Source organism: Elephantulus edwardii, unplaced genomic scaffold (assembly GCF_000299155.1).
Source record: "Elephantulus edwardii isolate Elephantulus edwardi_28Jun2011 unplaced genomic scaffold, EleEdw1.0 scaffold00073, whole genome shotgun sequence".
Taxonomy (NCBI): Eukaryota; Metazoa; Chordata; class Mammalia; order Macroscelidea; family Macroscelididae; genus Elephantulus; species Elephantulus edwardii.
In genome coordinates this window covers 836,298-856,753 of record NW_006399823.1, presented here as the reverse complement: position 1 = coordinate 856,753, position 20,456 = coordinate 836,298, and the positions used below count along the sequence as shown (strand labels likewise).

General features: G+C 38.9%; 1 protein-coding gene across 2 annotated transcripts in view; it reads left to right on the top strand.

Moving 5' to 3' along the window:
* SRGAP3 (SLIT-ROBO Rho GTPase activating protein 3) overlaps positions 1-20,456 on the top strand; it is a 448,964-nt gene that overhangs the window by 338,866 nt on the left and 89,642 nt on the right. For both annotated transcript variants that reach the window (XM_006888900.1, XM_006888901.1), the window contains exons 9-10: positions 9,166-9,363; positions 11,595-11,679. In XM_006888900.1, the coding sequence (XP_006888962.1) occupies positions 9,166-9,363; positions 11,595-11,679 (283 nt within the window). The remainder of the gene's footprint in view (positions 1-9,165; positions 9,364-11,594; positions 11,680-20,456) is intronic.

The following is a 20,456-nucleotide window of genomic DNA, read 5'->3' as shown; positions in this document are numbered from 1 at the left end:
TGGCCCTTTTGACATTTTTTACTCCAACTTCTTGTGCATTTCATTGTAATATTTTACTTTGTCATCCCGCACTGCCTTTTGAAATCTTCTGTTCAGCTCTTTAGTATCTTAAATTCTTCCTGTTATTCCTGGTTCTTCTTTTATGTTGATCCAGGTGAATAGAGATTTTTTTTTTACTTAGGATAGTTGCTTGCAGGCTTGTCTAAGACTGCTAGTACTAAGCAACAAACTAAGAGGTAGGACAGAAATACTAAACATGTAACTATGCCAAGCAACTGAGGCGTCCCATGAAAGCATTGCACTAAAACTCCAAACCAAGAAATCAAATTCCATGAGATATTTGATTGTATATAAGCAGCCTCAGTAGCTACTATTCTTTGTCATTGTTTTAAGTTTATCACACAACTTCACATCTTTTGTCAATTCTTCTTTTTATAAGTATACAACTCTTTAATATGAATTATAATAATCAGTTCTGCAAGTCTACCCTTAAACACTGTAATTTTTTTCATAATTATTACCATTCTTTTTCCACCTCTCTCCTGCCCATGGTAACCACGAGTAAACTTTTTCTAGACATATTTGTCTTTTCTTTATTTTTTATTCTAATTAAGTGAGGTGTGTTAGTTATCTAGTGCTGCTATAATAGAGATGCCACAAGTGGATGGCTTTAGCAAACAAAAATTAATCTTACAGTTTAGGAAGCTTTTGTTGTTACTGTTATGTACTGTTGAGTCAGAACTGATTCATAGTTGACCCTTCAGCAGGTTTTCAGAGGCAATAAATCACACAGAGCAGCTAGCAGATTTGAACTCCCTGCCTTTGGATTGGCAGTGCAACTCCTTAACACTAAGCCATCAGAGTCTAAATTCAGAGTGCCAGATCTAGGGAATGATCTCTGTGTGTGTGTTGGTTCTGGAGGAAAGTCTTTGGTTTTTTCCTTCAGTATTTGTAACCCTGAGACTCCTTGGAAGTCTCCATGTGTCTTGACCTTCCCTAAGGTCAAGGATTGCCTTCTCAGAGGAATCTAAATCTAAAAAAACATGTGCTCTACTCCTGGTGATTCCTTCCTGGTGGTACTGAGATCATTCCTCTCAGCTCACTTTCTTCCTGTTTTATCTCTTGTGCCACAAAAAATGTTACAGCTACACCCTATGGAAACTGCCCTTCCATAAGGCCAGGGGTGTGATTGGATTAAAGGATGTTGTAGTCTACCTTTAATCATTTTACAGCTATTTGGTTTAACAGGTCTTGGGGGTCATTCCATTTTTTCCACATTATAAGCATGTATTTTGGGAGGATACAATTCTGACCATGATATGATACATAATTATATATAATGTTATATAATATTTGTCATATATCATATATCATATGATATAGCAATATAATGTTATATAGTATTTGTCCTTTTGTGATTGGCTTATTTCTGAAGAATAAAATCTTCAAGCTCTACTCACACTATAACATGTATCATGTCTTCAATTTCTCCTACTGGCTGAGTAGTATTTCATTGTATGTATGTAATGTGTGTAAACATCTTGTATATCCATTAGTCTGTTATTGGGCATATAGTTTATTTCCATAGTTTTGAATGGACCTTTCTGTATGTCAGAATCTCTTCTTTCATATCTTTTGAACATATAGCTAAGAGTGAAATTGCTGGATCATTTGGTAGTATTTTTTTTTAATTTATTTCATTACTTTTGTGTGAGTGTACCGTCAAATCAGATCTGACTGGTACAGGAGGAGATTGACCCTCCTTCCCCGGCAGAGCATCTGGTGGATTCGAACCATGCGCCTCTGGGATTATAGTTGCAGCTCCTTACCACTAGGCCACCAGAGCTCCCCCCATTTGGTAGTTTTGTAAGCACCAATCACACTGTTTTTCACAGAGACATTCCTCCAGCAATGGAATTGTTGTTGGAGCCAACCCATAACTGACTCTCCAGTGAGTTTTCAGAGGCTGTAATTGCACGGGAGAAGATTGCCCATCCTTCTCCTAAGGATATGTTTTTGGGATTGCAGTGCAGATTCTTATTATTAGGCTGCCAGCAATGGAGAAGTTCCAGTTTCTCATGTCCTCACCAGTACTTGTTATGCTTTGTTTTGTTTTTCATCAAAGCCATTTTTGTGAGGGTAAGATTTGTATCTCATCCTGGTTTTCATTTACATCTCTCTGATGGCTGAGATATTGAACATTTTTTCATGTGTTTGGTGGCTACATAGATGTCTTCTTTGGTGAGATGTCTATTAAGTCCTTTGCCAATTTTATGTGGGTTGTCTTTTTGTTAAGTTATCAAAAGTTTTTATATTTGTTTTTTATCATTAGATTCTTGATGTATTATGTAGTTTTGGAAGATATTTGCCTAGTCCATGCCTTCTCTTTTAACATTTTGGTAAAATCTTTTTTTTTCTATGAATAAATCAACTTTAATAGACACTATTTAGTATTTGTACAGTGCCATCTTCCAGCATCTAAGCACTTTATAGATATCTTATCTCATTATATCAGTACAAGGCTGTACTGATTACTGTAACTATATTATATTTTTAAAACCCTGTAAGACCTTATGTTTTTGTTGTTCTCTTTCAACTTTGTCTCAGCTATTTGGATCTCTTGAAAGTCATAAAAAGCAAGGATTGACTGTTCTATTTCTGTAAAGGAAGCTGTTGGGATTTTTTTATTGTGATTATAGTGTGTCTGTAAATGACTTTGGGTAATAGTGACATCTTAACAATTAAATCTTCCAATCTATGAGCATAGAACATCTTTCCATTAACTGAAGGCATCTTTCATCTCTTCTGGCAGTGTTGTATTGTTCTCCTTATACAAATCCTTCTTGCCCCTGCTTAGATTTATCCCTAAGTATTTTATTTTCTTCTTTTTAGATTTCTCATTGCTATTTAACATCCTGTCTCATCCCTCTTCTCAAAGAAAAGGCTCTGAACCTTTCTCATTTAATATAATGTTAGTAATTTATTTTCAATATATACCCTTAATATGTTATATTTCCCTTCTATTCTTATTTTCTTAATATATTTTTAATTAAGAATAAGTGTTGACTTTTATCTCATATCTTTGCTGCATCAACCAATATGATCATATGTTTCTTTTCCTTTGGTTTATCTGTATGGTAGATTGCATTGATTAGTTTTCTAAATTTGAACTCCTTTACCATCCTTGTATGATCCCATTTGATCATGGTGTGTGATGGGTTTTTGGTTTTTTTCTTTGTTTTGTTTTGAAGCCTGTTTGCTAAAATTTGTTGAAATTTCTACCTCTTTTCATTTGTCCCCAAGAAATGCAGTCATGGATGAAGATAGAGAGTCATTGTCCCTGTTTTCAAATTCAAGAAGGTTGTTCAAGGGCAGAGAAAGCAAATATGCTTGTGTTGACATCAAGGGCAGGCCTGAACTCAAGATGAGACAGTTCAAGATGATAATAAATCAAAGCAGTACTTGGGGAGATTCTATGTACATACAGTATATATTTGTTTTCAAATCTGAGAAGAAAGAAGAGGTGAGAAGTGTTTTCTTTATTTATTTTGGCCTTACATCTCCCTGACTTACTTTCCAAGTACTGCCATAACAACAAAAACAACAACAACAACAAAAATACAACAAATGAGTGACTTAAAGTTAATGGTCTTAAAGTTCTGGAAGTTTGAAGTCAGAATTTGGGGATAAGGTCTTCTTGGTTTGTTTCAACTTCTAGAAAGCCAGCAATTCTTGAAGTGTCTGGACGTGTAAATAGATCTTTTGTTTGTATCTGTCATAGGACGTCTTTCCTCTTTGTGTGTCTCTGTGTCTCTTCTGCTTCTTCTGTAACTCAGAAGCAATTACATTAAATGCCTTCCTAAATCTAATGAGGTCATACGATGATGTAAAGTGGTGTAGATAGCTGCATCATTAACTTCACAGAAGAAAACTCCTTCCTTCCAAACAGAGTCTTATTTACAGGTGTGTAGACTTTAGGGTATCAATGTATGCTTTGAGGGTGCACAATTCAATCCATAATATTCTTCCACAGGGATTGAAATTGTGTGCATAGAACAGGACATGAGTAATAATGCCAGTGGGAATTAAATTGTAAATATGGCCATGGAAAGGAGAATGAAGCAAATGCTCCCTTGTGTAGACTGTTAATGGCCATCATGCTTGATGTTAAACCTGAGATTTATGTCCAGTTATGTGAGAAAAGATAATTCACTCATATATTCAGCAAGTATTTAATAGTTATTCAAGTTATCAACTCAATAGTTATTTATTGAGCATGTCCTGCATGCCAAACATTGCTCTAGATACAGAGTCAAGAATAAGACAGCAAAGTACTTCCTTTTGCAGAGTTTAAGCTCTGGTGGCTTAGTAGTAAGGATTTGTGCAGCCAATTCAAAGGTATGAGGTTCCAATCTACCAGCTTCTCTGACTCCATAGTATACAACAGTAACTCAAGTAGTTTATATTATCATGAGAAAAGACAAATGGTAATTAAAATACAAAAACCAAATAATAAATTAATACATAAGAAAGGGATTGTTGTTGTAATTGTTTTGGGCCGTCAAGTCACCTGCCACCCATAGCAACCTTATGTACAGCAGCTCTGAAGCCTGCCCTGTCCTGAGTCAGTCTCACTGATTCTGACATATCAACCACCATTGCCCCAGTTACTGTATCAATCTGTCTCATCAAGGGTCTTCCTCTCTTGTGCTGTCCCCCCAACCTTCTGAGCATGATGTCTTTCTCCACGGACCAGTCTCTCTCTCCTGGCCATGTGTCCAAAGTATGTGAGATGGAGCTTCAGAATCCTAGCCTCCAAGGAGAGACTAGATCTCACCCTCTCCAGGACACACTTCTTTATTTTCTTGGCAGTCCATGGTATGTTTAAGACTCTTCTTCAACACCACAACTCAAAGGCATCAATTCTTCTGTCATCCAGAGAGTTATTGTTCAGCTCACTGATACATAGCAAGTAATTATAAAGACTATGGCCTCATGCGTGTGATACAGGCTATGGTCTTTGCAATCACTTGTTATGCATCAGAGAGTTGGACAATGACTAGGAAGAATAGAAAGAGAATTGATACCTTTGAGCTGTGGTGCTGGAGAAGAGTATTGACTGTACCATGGACTGCCAAGAAAACAAAGATTCATCCTGGAGAGGGTTAAACCAGGATGCTCCCTGGAGGCAAGAATTCTGGGGCTTCGTCTGACATACTTTGGACATGTTGTAAGGAGGGAATGGTCCTTGAAGAGGGACATCATGCTTGGGAGGGTGGAGGGACAGCGCACGAGGGGAAGGCCCTCTATGAGGTGGATTGATTCAGTGACTGGGGTAATTGGGATGGGTGTGTCAGAGGCAGTGGGATTAGCACAGGATAGAGCAGGGTTTAGGGCTGTTGTACATAGAGTCGCTATGAGTCGCAAGCGACTCGATGGCACATAACAACAACAACCACCACCACTGGATTAGTTTCCTGAAACTGTTATAACAAAATATCACAATTAGATGACTCATAAGAACAAGAGCAAGGTGTCCTTCTGAGAGCTCTGAAGGAGAATCTCTTCATGCTTCTCTCCTAGCTCCTGTTGTTGGCTAGCAATCCTAGCATCCTTAGCTTTTATATGCTTTTCTGCAGGCTGTCTTCTCTCTGTATCTCTTTGTGTCTCTTCCTCTCTTTTAAAAGACATCTCTCTTATTTATCTCAGACCCAACTTATACCAGTATAACAACATCTTCAGTAAGTATTACCAAACAAGGTCACATTCAAAAGAATTAGAACATTAACACATTTGGTGGAGTGGAAGGTGGAGGTGGAAATACATATTAACTCATAATAGGCACTAAGTCAAGAGCAGAAGTCAGAGGGGTCTTTCAGCTGAAATGTGAATGAGAAAAATGCCTTTGATGGATCATAATTTTTACAACATATATACAGTTCTTTGGCACCTTTTTAAAATGACCTTCCATAAAAGTATATGAGATTAGTGGATGGAATGGGGGAAATGAAAGAATAGGCAATGGGGACTTGATAATACAGGGTTATTAAAAAACATTGATTAATAATTAATTACATCAAACACAATGTATGATTATATAAAATATGTACATGAATGAAACAATGAATATGGATGATAAAAAGTTTAGTTTTTTTCTTTTAAAAGTATATATGGTATTCCAACTCTTAGTGACTTCATGTGTCGTGGTAGAAATGCCCTATCTCTATAGGTTATCTAGGCTGTAATCTTTATGGGAGCAGCATATCAGGTCTTTCTTTCATGGAGCCTGTAGCTTACACGAAACTGCCAACCTTCAGGATATGTATAGCAGGTTGTGCATCTGTTGAATGCCTTATTTACAAGACCTGGTAGTCTAAGTAGATTCTAGGAGTGAAAGTGGAGTGCTGAAGGACTGACTCAAAAGGTATCAGTCTTCCTTGAATTTTTCTTTTCTCAGTTAAGTCTTTAGACAACTGTCATGTAGCAGGTGACTCGAGTGTTTATTTATTGAGGATGGCTAACCATTGCTATGAAGACTTTTCATCTCTTCTCTTTTATAAATGAAGAAAACAGGGAGTTCTGGTGGCCTAGTGGCAAGGATCTGCAACTACAATCCCAGAGGTGCATGGTTCGAATCCACCAAATGATCTGCCGGGGAAGGAGGGACAATCTCCTCCTGTACCAGTCAGATCTGATTTGATGGTACACTCAAGCAAAAATAATAGAATAAATTTAAAAAAAATAAATAAATGAAGAAAACAAAAAATATCTCTAGTTTTGTCACTACTTGAGTGCCCTACCTCTTACTGGAGGAACTAGTTGGAGACCACATAATCAGATAAAGAGAACTCATAAAACATTATACAACATAGGTTACCCTGCAGGACGTTGTTACTGTTGTTGTTGTTGTTATGTGCCATAGAGTCACTTGTGACTCATAGCGACCCTATGTACAACAGCCCTAAACCCTGCTATATCCCTTGCCAATCTTACTGTCTCCAATACTACTACTACCCCAGTGGTGGAATCAATCCATCTCATCAAGGATCTTCCTCTCCTGTGTCGTCCCTCCACCATTCCAAGCATGACATCCCTCTCCAAGGACTGGTCCCTCTTTGCATCATATCAGACGAAGCTTCAGAATCCTTGCCTCCAAGGAGCAGCCTGGCTTCACCCTCTCCAGGATGAACTTGTTGGTTCTCCTAGCAGTCCATGGTATATCCAATACTCTTCTCCAGCACCAAAGCTCAAAGGCATTAACTCTCCTTCTATCATCCCTAGTCATTGTCCAGCTCTCTGATGCATAGAAAATAATGGCAAAGACCATGGCCTATATCAGGCACACCTTAGTCTCTAGACAGACATCATTGCTCCTCCATACTTTGGAGAGGTCTCTAACAGCAGACTTTCCCAATGCAATTCATCTTTTAATTTCCTGCTTGCTGGTGGCAAGAGTGTTGATTGCAGAGCCAAGCAAACTGAAGCTGTCAATAATCTCAATCTCTTCACCATCCATCATGATGTTGCCTATTGGCAGCAGTGGTGAAAATCTTTGTTTTCTTGACATTGAGCTTCAATCCACATTGAAGGCTACATTCCTTGACTCTGCCGCAAACGCTTCAGGTCCTGCTTAGTTTCAGCAAGCAGGGTTGTGTCATCTGCATAACATAAATTGATGATGAGTTTACCTCCAATCCTGACGCCACACTTCTCCTCATAGAACCTAGCCTCCCAGATAATCTGTTCTGCATATAGATTGAAAAGATATGGAAATAGGAGACATCCCTAACACACACCCTTCCCAATTTTGAACCATACAGTGTTTCCTTGCTCTGTTTTGATGACTGCCTCCTGGTCCAAGTATAAGTTTTGCACAAGCACAGTCAAGTGTTCTGGGATTCTCATTCTTCTCAGAGTCAGCCACAGTTTGTTGTGATCCACACCGTCAAATGCCTTTGCATATCATAGTCAATGAAACACAGATAGACATTCCTCTGGTACTCTCTGCTTTCAGCCAAGATCCATCTGACATCAGCTATAATAACCCTAGTGCCATGGCCTCTTTTAAATCCAGCCTGCACTTCTTCAGGCAGTTCTCTGTTGATGTGTTGTTCTAGTTGCTTTTGGATGATCTTCAGCAGTATCTTGCTTGCATGTGATATCAATGATCTAGTTCAATAATTTCCACACTCTGTTTATCACCTTTCTTTGGAATGGTAACAAATATAGATCTCTTCTAGTCTGTAGGCCAGAAATCCTTCAGATTTCTTGGCACAACTTGGTGAGCACATCCAGGGCAGCATCCCTTTGTTGAAATATGTCAATCAGTATGCCATCAATTCCTGGGTCCTTGTTTTTTCTGCCAGTTCTTTGAGAGCAGATTGAACTTCCTCCTTCATCACCACATGCTCTTGTTCATACATTGTTTCATGAAATTCTTCTGTGTTCACCAATTTCTTTTGGTACAATGACTCTGTATACTCTTTCCATCTTCTTTTAATGCTTCATGCTGAATGAAATATCTCAGTCACAAAAGGACAAATACTGCATAGTACTATTGTTCTAAAGCAAGTCTGACATAAGTATTTATGAGAAGAATAGGATAAGTGTGTATAGATAATAAACATTTCACTGGAACAGATGAAGGAAAGAACTGTTTGAAAGGAATATATGATAATGTACAATAACATCCCAAAATAAGAGGTACATTGCAAAGGAGACTTGGGGTGGTGGTGGTGGTAATTATACAACAACGAATCAATGAAAATCTAACTTTTTTGTAAACTTTCATTAAAATCACAATTAAAATTTAAAAAATGTATTTAAAGAAAGAGAAACAAGTTTATAAACTTGGATTCCTTCTTCATATTTAACATTTTCCAAGGTCTTCTGTGACAGAGGTACTATAATAAAATTATTTGATTGGGCAACCTGGCTCTTTACACAGCCTGGCTCTTTGCCAAGCAAGTTTGGTCCTCTGGGGCTTTGGTGAATTTGCCTAGCTATTCATATCACTATAACAGGAATAATAACCTATCCTGCCTATATTTGTGGGACTTTATGAGGAAAAAAAATAGAAGAACAACTGGGATTAAAAACTCAAATGCAAAAGTTGTGACCAAAATAAGATATTTTTGTTGTTGTTAATACACTGTTTTCCCCCAGGTTAGAAAAACCCTAGATGCCACCATGCAGACCTTACAAGACATGCTGACAGTGGAGGACTTTGATGTTTCTGATGCCTTCCAACACAGTCGATCTACAGAGTCCATAAAGTCTGCTGCTTCTGAGACCTACATGAGCAAGATCAACATTGCCAAAAGGAGAGCCAATCAGCAGGAAACAGAGATGTTTTATTTTACAGTAAGTGGGGGCCTGGACCCAAAATCCAGTGTCCAACGATCCACCAGCAGTGACATTTGGGGAGAAATTCAAACAAATGCAAACCAACAAAGCCATCTGGGCCAATGAGACCTAAGAGTCTCCTACCATTCTTTTAAAATTACATTGCCTAGCTTGGTTTACTGAAGTACACAAAGTGACTTATTTACTGAAGCTTTGGCTTTGACCTTAGATTGATTACTATCTAAAAAAGAGAGAGTCATATTTTGTAGGATGAAGGGAAAATGGCTAAAAGCCCAGAGAACTAAACTTACATGCATGAATTGTGATGTCTTCAACTCAAGACAACAATATCCTCTCTCGTCTAAGCAATTTAGTCATCAGTTGCCGGCTACCCATGTAAAGTTCCAGATAACTTATATCTCATTCAATAGTCAGGGGCCAAGAGGAGCAGGGGGAAATGGGGAATTAATTCAAGATGTGTTACTGAACATAGAATTTTAGAACTGTAAAGACGTTAAAATACCCCAATCCAAACTTTCCTTATGATACTTGATTCTGTTCAACCATATCCCCACCAAATGACCATCCAGATTCTAACTGGGCACCCTCACAATCCCTCCACCCCAAAAAAGCCCTTTCATTTGTGTTGTAGTTACCAATTTCCGCATATTTGCCAGGAATATTTTCTCTCTTCTTTGTTGCCTTAAAAAATATGTTCTGTTAAGGTTTCTGGCTATTGATCTTGATTCTATTTGCTAGGGCTGCCAAGAGCGAAGGTAATGCTACTTGACAACCTGGCTCAGGGTTGCTGGCAGCCAGCTTCTCATTTTTCCAGGCTTAACACATCCACTTCGTTCAATGTTGCCTCATAAGCTTTGTTCTGAGTGGCCTTGTTATCCTAGGTGCTCTCTTATGAATGTGTTTGATTTGTAGGTCTCTCTATAAATCTCAAAAAGTGAAATTGCCAGCAGTGGTCCAGCTAGTACAAACTAGAGCAAAGCTTGCACAGCTTCTGTATGAAGTGCTATGCTCCTGTGTGTGTATCTTAAAACTATAAAATTTTTTTGTTATTTTGAAGCTGAATTAGATCAGTTAAATCTTTGTTCCCTACATAACATCATTAAACCAGACCTCTTAAGAGTTGGTTCTTGGGTAACTCTTAAATTAGTCCCTCTCAATGGATGTGATTCAGTCTTTAACTGTCACAGTCCTGATCCAGGTATTCAATACATATGCTGGCCCTTTGAGTTCTGTGTCTTCTGTATGTAGCCCTTAGGTCAAAGGCAAAGGCAGAGTTGTTGGAAACATGCCTAAGTGCATCCTAGGAGCTCAGGTGGCCTACTGGCAAGGTGCCAGGCTGTCAACACAAAAACATGTGGTTGGAATTCACCAGCTGCTCTATGGGAGAAAGATAGGCAGTCTCCTCCTGTGTGATTTACAGCCCCTGAAAACCTGTCAGATAGTCAGCTATGAGTCAGTTCAGACTCAAAGGCACACAACAACAGGTTCACACAGGTACACTAATTAACACCTTTGTGGTTGGTTACCTAACCAGCCCCAGCACAGATTGTCACCAGGGGACATTAGACAAATCGCTTGCTGGTTCACTTCTGTAAAAAGTAAAATTGTCTCACCAGATGTGACTTGAATGATTTCAATAGGGAAGTTTCTTGGTGGGGAGGAGATGCTGCAAGGCCCTTTCTCCTTCAATGTGAAACCAGATAAAAGAAAGGCTTGTTCCAAGACTCCTCTCTGGCAGACCCAGAGAAGACCTCCTGTTTCAGCCCCTCCCAGGACAATCCCCATCTTTATTTCTCCTGGCCTAGAAGCACAGCCAGCTCTGAGGGTCAGAGAGATCCCTTGCTTTTGTTCCTGCAGGCCAAGCCTAACAAAAATGGTGATTAATTTTATAAAACTTAAAGCATGAGAATGGTTGGATGAAACACAATGTGAATGAAGAATACTATGAAACACAATGTATAATGACTTTGTAAGCAAGCCAATAATAATAATTTTTTAAATATTTTAAAAGTTGCTTTCACAGCTCCCCCTCTCAAGGTTTCTTTGGGTTCACAACTCCTGACCTGAGTTTCCTGGGGCCCACAAAAGACCCAACAGCCTCTTGGCCAAGTTTGGAATTTTACAGAGAGGAGCAAGTCCAAATAGGGCCCTATCGGTACGCAATCTCCCCTGATGTCCTGTGACCTGGCCCTGCAATCTTCACCTTCCTTATGCTTTGTGTCTTACAGAAGTTTAAAGAATATGTAAATGGTAGTAACCTCATCACAAAGCTACAGGCCAAGCACGACCTACTCAAGCAGACCCTCGGTGAAGGTGAGTCAGGGTGGAAGCTATGAGCAATGGCTGTGGTCTCTACTGGGTTTGTGGTAGCACTTCAACCTGTTTGATGTGGGTATCTCATGCAATGGGCATGCCACAGTCTTAGTTTTGTTTGTTGAGAAAGGTCAGTAGCACAAAAAGAGACCCTGATACATAGATTTTTTTTAACCTGTTTGCTGGGAATATTATTGGAGAATTTAACCAAGATTCTAGGTCCAGAGAAGGAAAATCATGATATAATGTTGGGCCTTGTCCATAAAGGACTTGGAGAGTAGGTTTAAAAGCACCTAAGGGCCTCTGGTTATGTTGTTGTTGTTGTTATGTGCCGTTGAGTCGTTTTCGACTCATAGCGACCCTATGCACAACAGTCCTAAACCCTGCTCTATCCTGCGCCAACCACACTGCCTCTGACACACCCATCCCCAGTCACGGAATCAATCCATCTCATAGGGGGTCTTCCCCTCCTGCGCTGTCCCTTCACCCTCCCAAGCATGATGTCCCTCTCCAAGGACCCGTCCCTCCTGGCAACATGTCCAAAGTATGTCAGACGAAGCCCCAGAATCCTTGCCTCCAAGGAGTAGCTTGGTTTAATCCTCTCCAAGATGAATCTGTTTGTTTTCCTGGCAGTCCATGGTACATTCAGTACTCTTCTCCAGCACCACAGCTCAAAAGCATCCACTCTCCTTCTGTCCTCCCTCGTCATTGTCCAACTCTCTGATGCATAACAAGTGATTGCAAAAACCATGGCCTGTATCAGGCGCACCTTAGTCTCCAGAGAGACACCATTGCTCCTGAGTACTTTAGAGAGATCCCTAACAGCAGACTTTCCCATCACGATACGCTTTTTGATTTCCTGACTGCTGGTGCCAAGAGTGTTGACTGTGGAGCCGAGCAAACTGAAGCTGTGAACAATCTCGATCTCTTCACCGTCCATCCTGATGCTGCCAATTGGTCCAGTGGTGAGAATCTTTGTCTTCTTGACATTGAGCCTCAGTCCATACTGAAGGCTGCAGTCCTTGACCCTTCGCAGCAAGTGCATGAGGTCCTCCTCCGTTTCAGCAAGCAGGAGTGTGTCATCTGCATAACGCAGATTGTTAATAGATCTTCCACCAATCCTGATGCCACAATTCTCCTCATAGAGCCCAGCTTCTCGGATAATCTGCTCTGCATAGGTGGAATAAAGTGTAACTTCTCCTCATGGCACACAAGGTCACATTATCTGGTCTCTTTTCACTTCCCGTTGACTACCCTCCTCACTTTCACACTGAGCTCCTGGTGGCCTAGAGGTTAGGAACTGCTCTGCCAACCCAAAGGCACTTGGTTCAAATCCACCAGCTGCTCCATGGAAGAAAGATAAGTAATCTTCTCCTATGTGGCTTATTGCCCCTGAAAACTCACTGAAAGGTCAACTATGAGTTAGTTTCAACTTAATGGTACTTAACAAGAAGCTTCTTCCAGGGAGTTCTGGTGGCCTAGTGGGTAAGCAGTTACACTGTCAACTCAATGCTGGGTTCAAATCCACCAGCTCCTCTGTGAGAGAGAAGTGATTAGTCTCTTCCCATTCGATTTATAGCCTCTAAAAACCTGCTGGAGGGTTTAACTGTGAGCTGGTTGTGGCTCTATAGTAATGAGTTGAGCTGAGTTGAGTTGAGTTGAGTTGAGTTGAGTTGAGCTGAGTTGAGTTGAAGTTTATTCCTCTCCTACAGCCTTTGTACTTGTTTTCCCCTCTGCCTGGAAGAGGGAGCTTTCATGGCCTACTGGGTAAGGAGTAACACTGCCAAACCAAAGGCAAATGTTTGAAGCCACCAGCTACTCTGCAGGAGAAAAATGAACAATCTCCTAAGGAACTTATAGCCTATCAAAGCCTACTGGAGGATCAGCTATGAATCAGTTCTGACTCAGCAGCAAACAACAACTATCTGGAATGTTCTTGCCTCAAATCTGAATTTTCCACTCGCAGCACAGATGTTGCTTCCCAGAGAGGACCATTTGACCATCAATCTCAAGAAGTCATCACTTTGGTCACAATACTCCATTTCATTTTCATCTCACTTATACTGGGAAGTTACCTCCTTTATTATCTGTTACCTTTGATCATGCCTAACTCCAACAGTATCACAATAATATCACCTCTTCAGTCAGATTAAGGATGTTTTTGCTTATTTAATTCCCCACTTTGTCATAAATGCTTTGAACAGTGCCTGCCTCACAGTAGGTACCTGGTTAACATTTACAAACAAATACTGGATGAGTCCTCTTCAGGACAAGACCTGATAAGATCAGGTCCAGGACTAGCCCACAAGGTCAGGGCTGGTCAGCTCAGGAATCTGGTGAAGCTCAGTTGTAAGAAGAACTCAGATAGGAAAGACCTATGGTTCCTGAAGCTTAGGGAGCCTTTTATCTTTAAATCCTATATACACCTATTGTCTTGCATTCTCTATGGAGAGGGCTGTTAACTAAGAGATGGGTTCCTTCTAAAAGAAATAAAACATTGGATCAGTGAAACAGAGGATCAGTGTGATAAATGAAGAGTATGTCCAGCATGACTGCACTAGTAGATCTCAAAGCGACAGCTTAAAGCATCCCTAGAGATAATCATAAATATCTTGGAGAAAGAAGAGAGTAACAAGAGAGGAAGTGTGCTGGGATGTAGAGTATTTGTTAGCCATTGGGTGTTTACCATGGATACTTCCTTGCCCTTTTGGTGAATCACTCTTTTCCCTGCCAGGTGCACTTGCCATGAAAATCATCCCTGACAACTGAGGATGTGTAGTGTCTGTGAGCTCAATGCCATGAAAGATATAGTGAGAAATGAAAACCTTTCCTACCACCAAGAAATTTATAATCTAGTAGGGGAACGATTCATGAGCTCATAAAAAAAGTCAAAGAGTGATGGCTTTAAGTCAGATCACAGTGCAGGATGAATTCCCAGATTGAACATATAAACACAGGGGATTGTGGTTAAAGAAGGAGAGGATTCATAGTGGACCCACAGAACAAGAAAGACTTCCAGAAGAGTAGTTGTTGTTATGTTCCATTGAGTCACCTGTGAATCATAGTGGCCCTAAGCACAATAGCTTTGAATCCTGCCCTATTCTGAGATAATCGCACAGTTTTCAACACACCTGCCCCGATCACTTCAGTTACTGTGTCAATCCATCTCATCCAAGGTCTTCCTCTCCTGCACTATCCCTCTGCCCCTCCAAGCATGATGTCCTTTTACAAAACTGGTCCCTCCTAACAAGATGCCCAGTATGTGAGACAAAGCTTCAAAATCCTTGCCTTCAATGAGAAACTTGGTTTCACCCTCTCCCGGATAGATTCGTTTGTTCTTTTGGCAGTCCATGGAAAGTTCAGTACTCTTCTCTAGCACTACAACTCAAAGGCATTGTTTCTTCTTCTATCATCCTTAGTCATTGTCCAGCTTTCTGATGTGTACCCAGTAATTGCAAAGACTGTGGCCTAAATCAGGTACACCTTAAATCCTCACTTCGTTACTCTTCAGCACTCTCGAGTGGTCCCTGACAGCAGATTTACCTAATGCAATTCATCTTTTGATTTCCTGACTGCTGGTGCCAAGAATGTTGATTGTGGAACCAAGCAAGCTGAAACTGTTCACAGTATCAGTCTCTTCTGCATCTATCATGGTGGAGCCAATTAGCCCAGTGGTGAGAATCTTCTTGATGTTGAGCTTCAGTCCATATTGAAGACTGTGGTCCTTGACCTTTTGCAGCAAATGTTTCAGGTACTCTTCCATTTTGACAAGTAAGATTGTTTCATCTGCATGACACACATTGTTGATAAGTCTTCCTCCATTCCTGATGCCACATCCCTCCTCATAAATCCCAGCTTCTTGAACGATCTGTTCTATAGATAGATTTAAAAGGTATAGAAACAGTATGCATCTCTGACACACTCCTTTCCCAGTTTTGAACCATGGAGTTTTTCCTTGCTTTGTTACTTGGTCATATGTTGTTTCAATTCTTCTGTGAAGGCCAATTCTTTTTGGTTTTTCATGAGCAGTTGGACACAATTTGTTGTGATCCATATATTCAAATTTCTTTACATAGTCAAAGAAATACAGATAGACATTCCTCTGGTACTCTATGCTTTCAGTAAAGATCCATCTGACATTGGCTATAATGTCCCTAGTATCATGGCCTCGTTTTCTAAACCCAGCCTGCCCTTCTGACAGTTTTCTGTTGATGCACTGTTCCAGTTAGTTTTGGATAATGCTCGGCAGAATTTTCCTTGCATATGATATTAGTGTTATTGTTAGATAATTTCCATACTCTGTTGGACCACCTTTTTTTGGATGGGAATAAATATGAATCTCTTCCAGTCACCTAGCCTCCAGATTGTCTTCCAGATTTCTTGCCATAACCTGGTGAGCACGTGTGGGGCTACCTCTATTTGTTGAAATATGTCAATTGGTATTCCATCAATTCCCAGGGTCTTGTTCTTTGCCAAATCATTCAAAGATGCTTTAACTACCTCTTTCATTCCCATTGCCTCTTGGTCATATGTTGCTTCAATTCTTCTATGAAAGGCACTTCTTTTTGGTACAGTGACTCTGTGTACTCTTTTCATCTTTTTTTGAAGCAGAGCAAATAGCAGGGCTTTAAAAATAGCATCACTGGATTATTTTTAATGAAATTTGTTGATGTATAATTTGTATATAATAAAAAAATCTATTTTATATTTTAAAAAGAGACATCTATTTTATATTTATATACCACTGATTTTTCTTTTACAAATTCATATACACATATATGGCCATCACCTAAATCAGGATATAGAACATTTACATCACTACAGAAAGTTTCCTTGTGTGTGGTTTGTTTTTGTTTTGTTTTTTTTTTAATCCTCCATTCTCCACTTTGAGCAGCCATTAATCTGCTACTATCTATCACCATAGATTAGGAGTCCTTAGATGGTATAAAGAAGTCCTTAGGTGATGCAAAGGATTAAGTATTAACTACTAATCAAGGTTAGAGCTGAATTCAAAAGAGGCTGTGGAACAAGGAACATCATTGCTGATGTCAGATAGATTTTGGCTAAAAGTAGAGAATACCAGAAAGAAGTGTATCGATGCTTTACTGACTATGCAAAGGCATTTGACTATGTGGATCATAACAAATGGAAAATGTTGAGAAGAATGGGAGTCCAAATCATTTAATTGTGCTCACATGAAACTTAGAGTAAGAAGCTGTTGTCCTAGCAAAGCAAAGACACGGTTTAAGATCAAGAAAACTGTGCATTAAGAGTATATTCTTCTATATACCTATTTAATCTGTTTACTGTGAAAATCATTTAAGAAGCTGAACTATATGAAGAAAAATGTGACATCAAGATTGAAGGAAGACTCATAAGCAATCTGCATTATGCAGATGACACAATGTTGTTTGCAGAAAATAAAGACTTGAAGCACTTACTGAAGAAGATTAAAAAGCTATAATCTTCAATATAGATTACATCTCAACATCAAGAAAACAAAAATTCTAACCACTGTACTGATAGACAACATCATGATAGATTGAGTAAAGATTGAAATTGTCACCTATTTCCTTTTACTTGGATCCACAATCAACAGCTATGGTAATAGAAGTAAAAAAAAAAAAACCCCAAAAGGTGTGTTCCATTGTGAAAATCTGCTGTTAAGGACCTGTTTAAAGTACTAAGGAGCAAACAAAGCTCCCAGCTTCAAGGCTGAGGTGTGCCTGATCCAAGCCGTGGTATCTTCAGCTGCTTCCTATGCATCTGAAAGATGGAAAATTAATAAGGAATTGGTGCTTTTAAATTGTAGAGAAGAATGTTGAATGGACTGCGAAAAGAACATTGTCTTAGCGGGAAGTGCAACCAGGGTGCTCTGTAGAGACAAAGGTGATGAAATTTCATCTCATGTACTTTGGTCATGTTATCAGGAAAGACCAGTTCTTGGAGAATAATCACATGCTTGGAAAGGTAAAAGGCCAGATAATAAGAGAAAGGTACTTAACAGTAATGACACCTACTATGAGTGCTGATTGTGGATCCAAGTAAAATTAAATCACTGACATCTTTTATCCATCTATCATGATGCTGTCTATTGGTCCAGTAGTGACAATTTTTGTTTTCTTGATGTTCAGATGTAATTGATGTAGTCTTTGATCTTTCACAGCAAGCATTTCAAGTCCTCTTTATTTTTGACAAGCAAGGTTTTGTCATCTTTATAACAAAGGTCTTCCTCCAGTCCTGATACCATATTCTTCCTCATAGTCCAGTTTTCATTTTAATGAAAGTTTACAGAGACGTAGGGTTTCCAGCACTTTCTTGATTTGCTTAGCATACATCCTGAATAGCTATGGGAAAAGGGCACAATTCTGGTGCATATCTTTCCTGACTTTAAACTACACAGTGTTCACTTGGACAACTCCTTCTTGGTCTAACAAGCAGAAAGAATTGTAAATAAATATACCAAGTTTTAATGGTGCCCTGCTAGTCCAGTAGATTAAAAGTTTGGCTGCCATTCAAAAGCTTAGTGGTTTGAATCCATCAGCAGCTGTGCAGAAGAAAGTCGTGGCATTCTCCTTTTGTAAACATTACAGCCTTAAGGACCCTCTGGAGCAGTCCTGCTCTACCCTACAGGATCTCTGTGGGTTGGAATCAACTTGATAACAACGGGTTTTAGCTTTATACTAACAGAAAACTATGGCCTATTGGTCAGATATAGCCAATTCCTGATTTTGTAAATACAGTTTTATTAAATATCATCTATGGCATCTTTGACATTATAAGGCAGAACTGAGTAACTGTGATGGAGACCCCACTTCGCCTAAAAGCTTAAGCTATTTACCATTGGACCCTTTTGTGTAGGTTTTTCTACACTACTGGGTCGTTAACTGTAGTATAATGATTCAAGCTCACTCAGAAGAACTTAGAGCATCACTCTAACTCACAAGATTATCATTGTTTTTGTTTTTGGTTGTTTTTTAAGATTATCATTGTTAATGGCAATGATCCCATGAAAATATCTAGAAAATTTCTTTTATTGTATTTTAAAAATGGGCAAAAAGTTTAAAATAATTCTGTTTAAAATAATTAAAAGTTCATCTCTAATCTGCTTACAATATTAACAAAGATAAATATTATCTGTAAATTTCATTCACAGGGAATTTTTATTCTTTGCTGAAATTCAATAAATCTCAATAAAATCTTTAGTTATTTCTATTTTCTAGCATTTAGTAAAGGTATGTGTATATGGATTCCTAAGATATTGAATAAAGGAAGGAATTTCTCAACCAGGAGAATTTGGGTTGATTTAGTTGGGGTTTTAAAAAATATTTTCCCCTTTGCAACCTTCATACCCCTTTAGACTTTTACACACATCTTACTAGTTATCTTTCTATTATTACAATAATGGACTTATGTAATATTTGTCCTTATACAATTGAGCTAGTTCACTCAGCAAAATGTTCTTTAGCCTCTTCCATGTTATATAGTATTTTACAAAACTGTTGCTCCTTATTGCTGTATAGTATTCGATTGTGTAAATGTACCATAAATTCTAAATTTAATTGTGGTTGGATATTTGGGCTGTTTCCATTTCTTGCTATCATGTGTAACTGTGTGTGTGTGCTGCTTTAATATGAATGTTGGTGTACAAATCTCCGTTTGTGCCTCAGTTCTGTTTTCCTCAGGGTATATTCCTAGCAGAGGAATAGGTAGGTCATAAGGAATTTCTATGTTCAACTTTTTGAGGGAACTCCAAACTGCCTTCCAGAGTGATTGTGCCACTTTACAATCCCACCAACAGTGCCTGAGAGTTCTAATCTGCCCATATCCTTTCCAACATTTATGGCTTACAATCCTGTTACACTTTGCCACTGCTATAGGGATAAAATGATACCTCATTGTGGTTTTTATTTGTGTCTTATTTTAATTGCCAGTGATTTTGAGCATTTCTTCATATGTTAATTCGTTCCTTTTTGTGTCACCAGATATGACATCTCTGCTTGAGCACTTCAACTCTTCCTTTCAGAACATTTTAAGAGTGGGACTAGGGTGAGGTCGCCCCTGCTTCAATGTCATTATTATAGATCATCTGGAATTTATTTAATACTGGGAAGAAGGATTTGGAAGTTTCTAAAATAGGTGTGAAATTTTGATTGAGGCCAAGTGGAATATTTTTACTGGAAAGATGCAAGGCTCCCCTCCTCAATGGAATGAAGTATCATGGTGAGATCCTCAAGTTCCCTAAAATATGCAGCTTAAAGAAGCCACGTTAAAGAAAATTTCCAGTCTTCTGAATCACCTTTACTTAGAAGCAAACTTGTGAACATGATTGACCTACAAGTCATACAAGGCAATGGGTGCTCAACAAATGACCATTCCTTGCTACATCTGATATCACCAGATCACCCTGGAAACAAGAGAAAGCTTTCTTCTAAAAAAAAGAAGCTGATCAGATCATAGCTTCAATGAATATCCCGAAGACAGGAAGGATGAATACATACCTTGACATGGACTTTCATGTATTGATGCTAAATAAAATACAAATGACAGAAGAAAGAATTGAAGTCACAACAGAAGTAGAAGCAACTAAAAATTCATTATAAGACAAAGCAGAAGGGAGTATTGGAAATGACAGAAAGACAATTCAGAATAATAAGACCAATGTTACAGAAGTAATCAACATGTTGTTGTTGTTGTTGTTGTTGTGTGCCCTGGAGTAAGAAACAAGTGTGGGAAGGACAAAAGAACAGTATGGAAGAGATGGAATGTAGAATTAG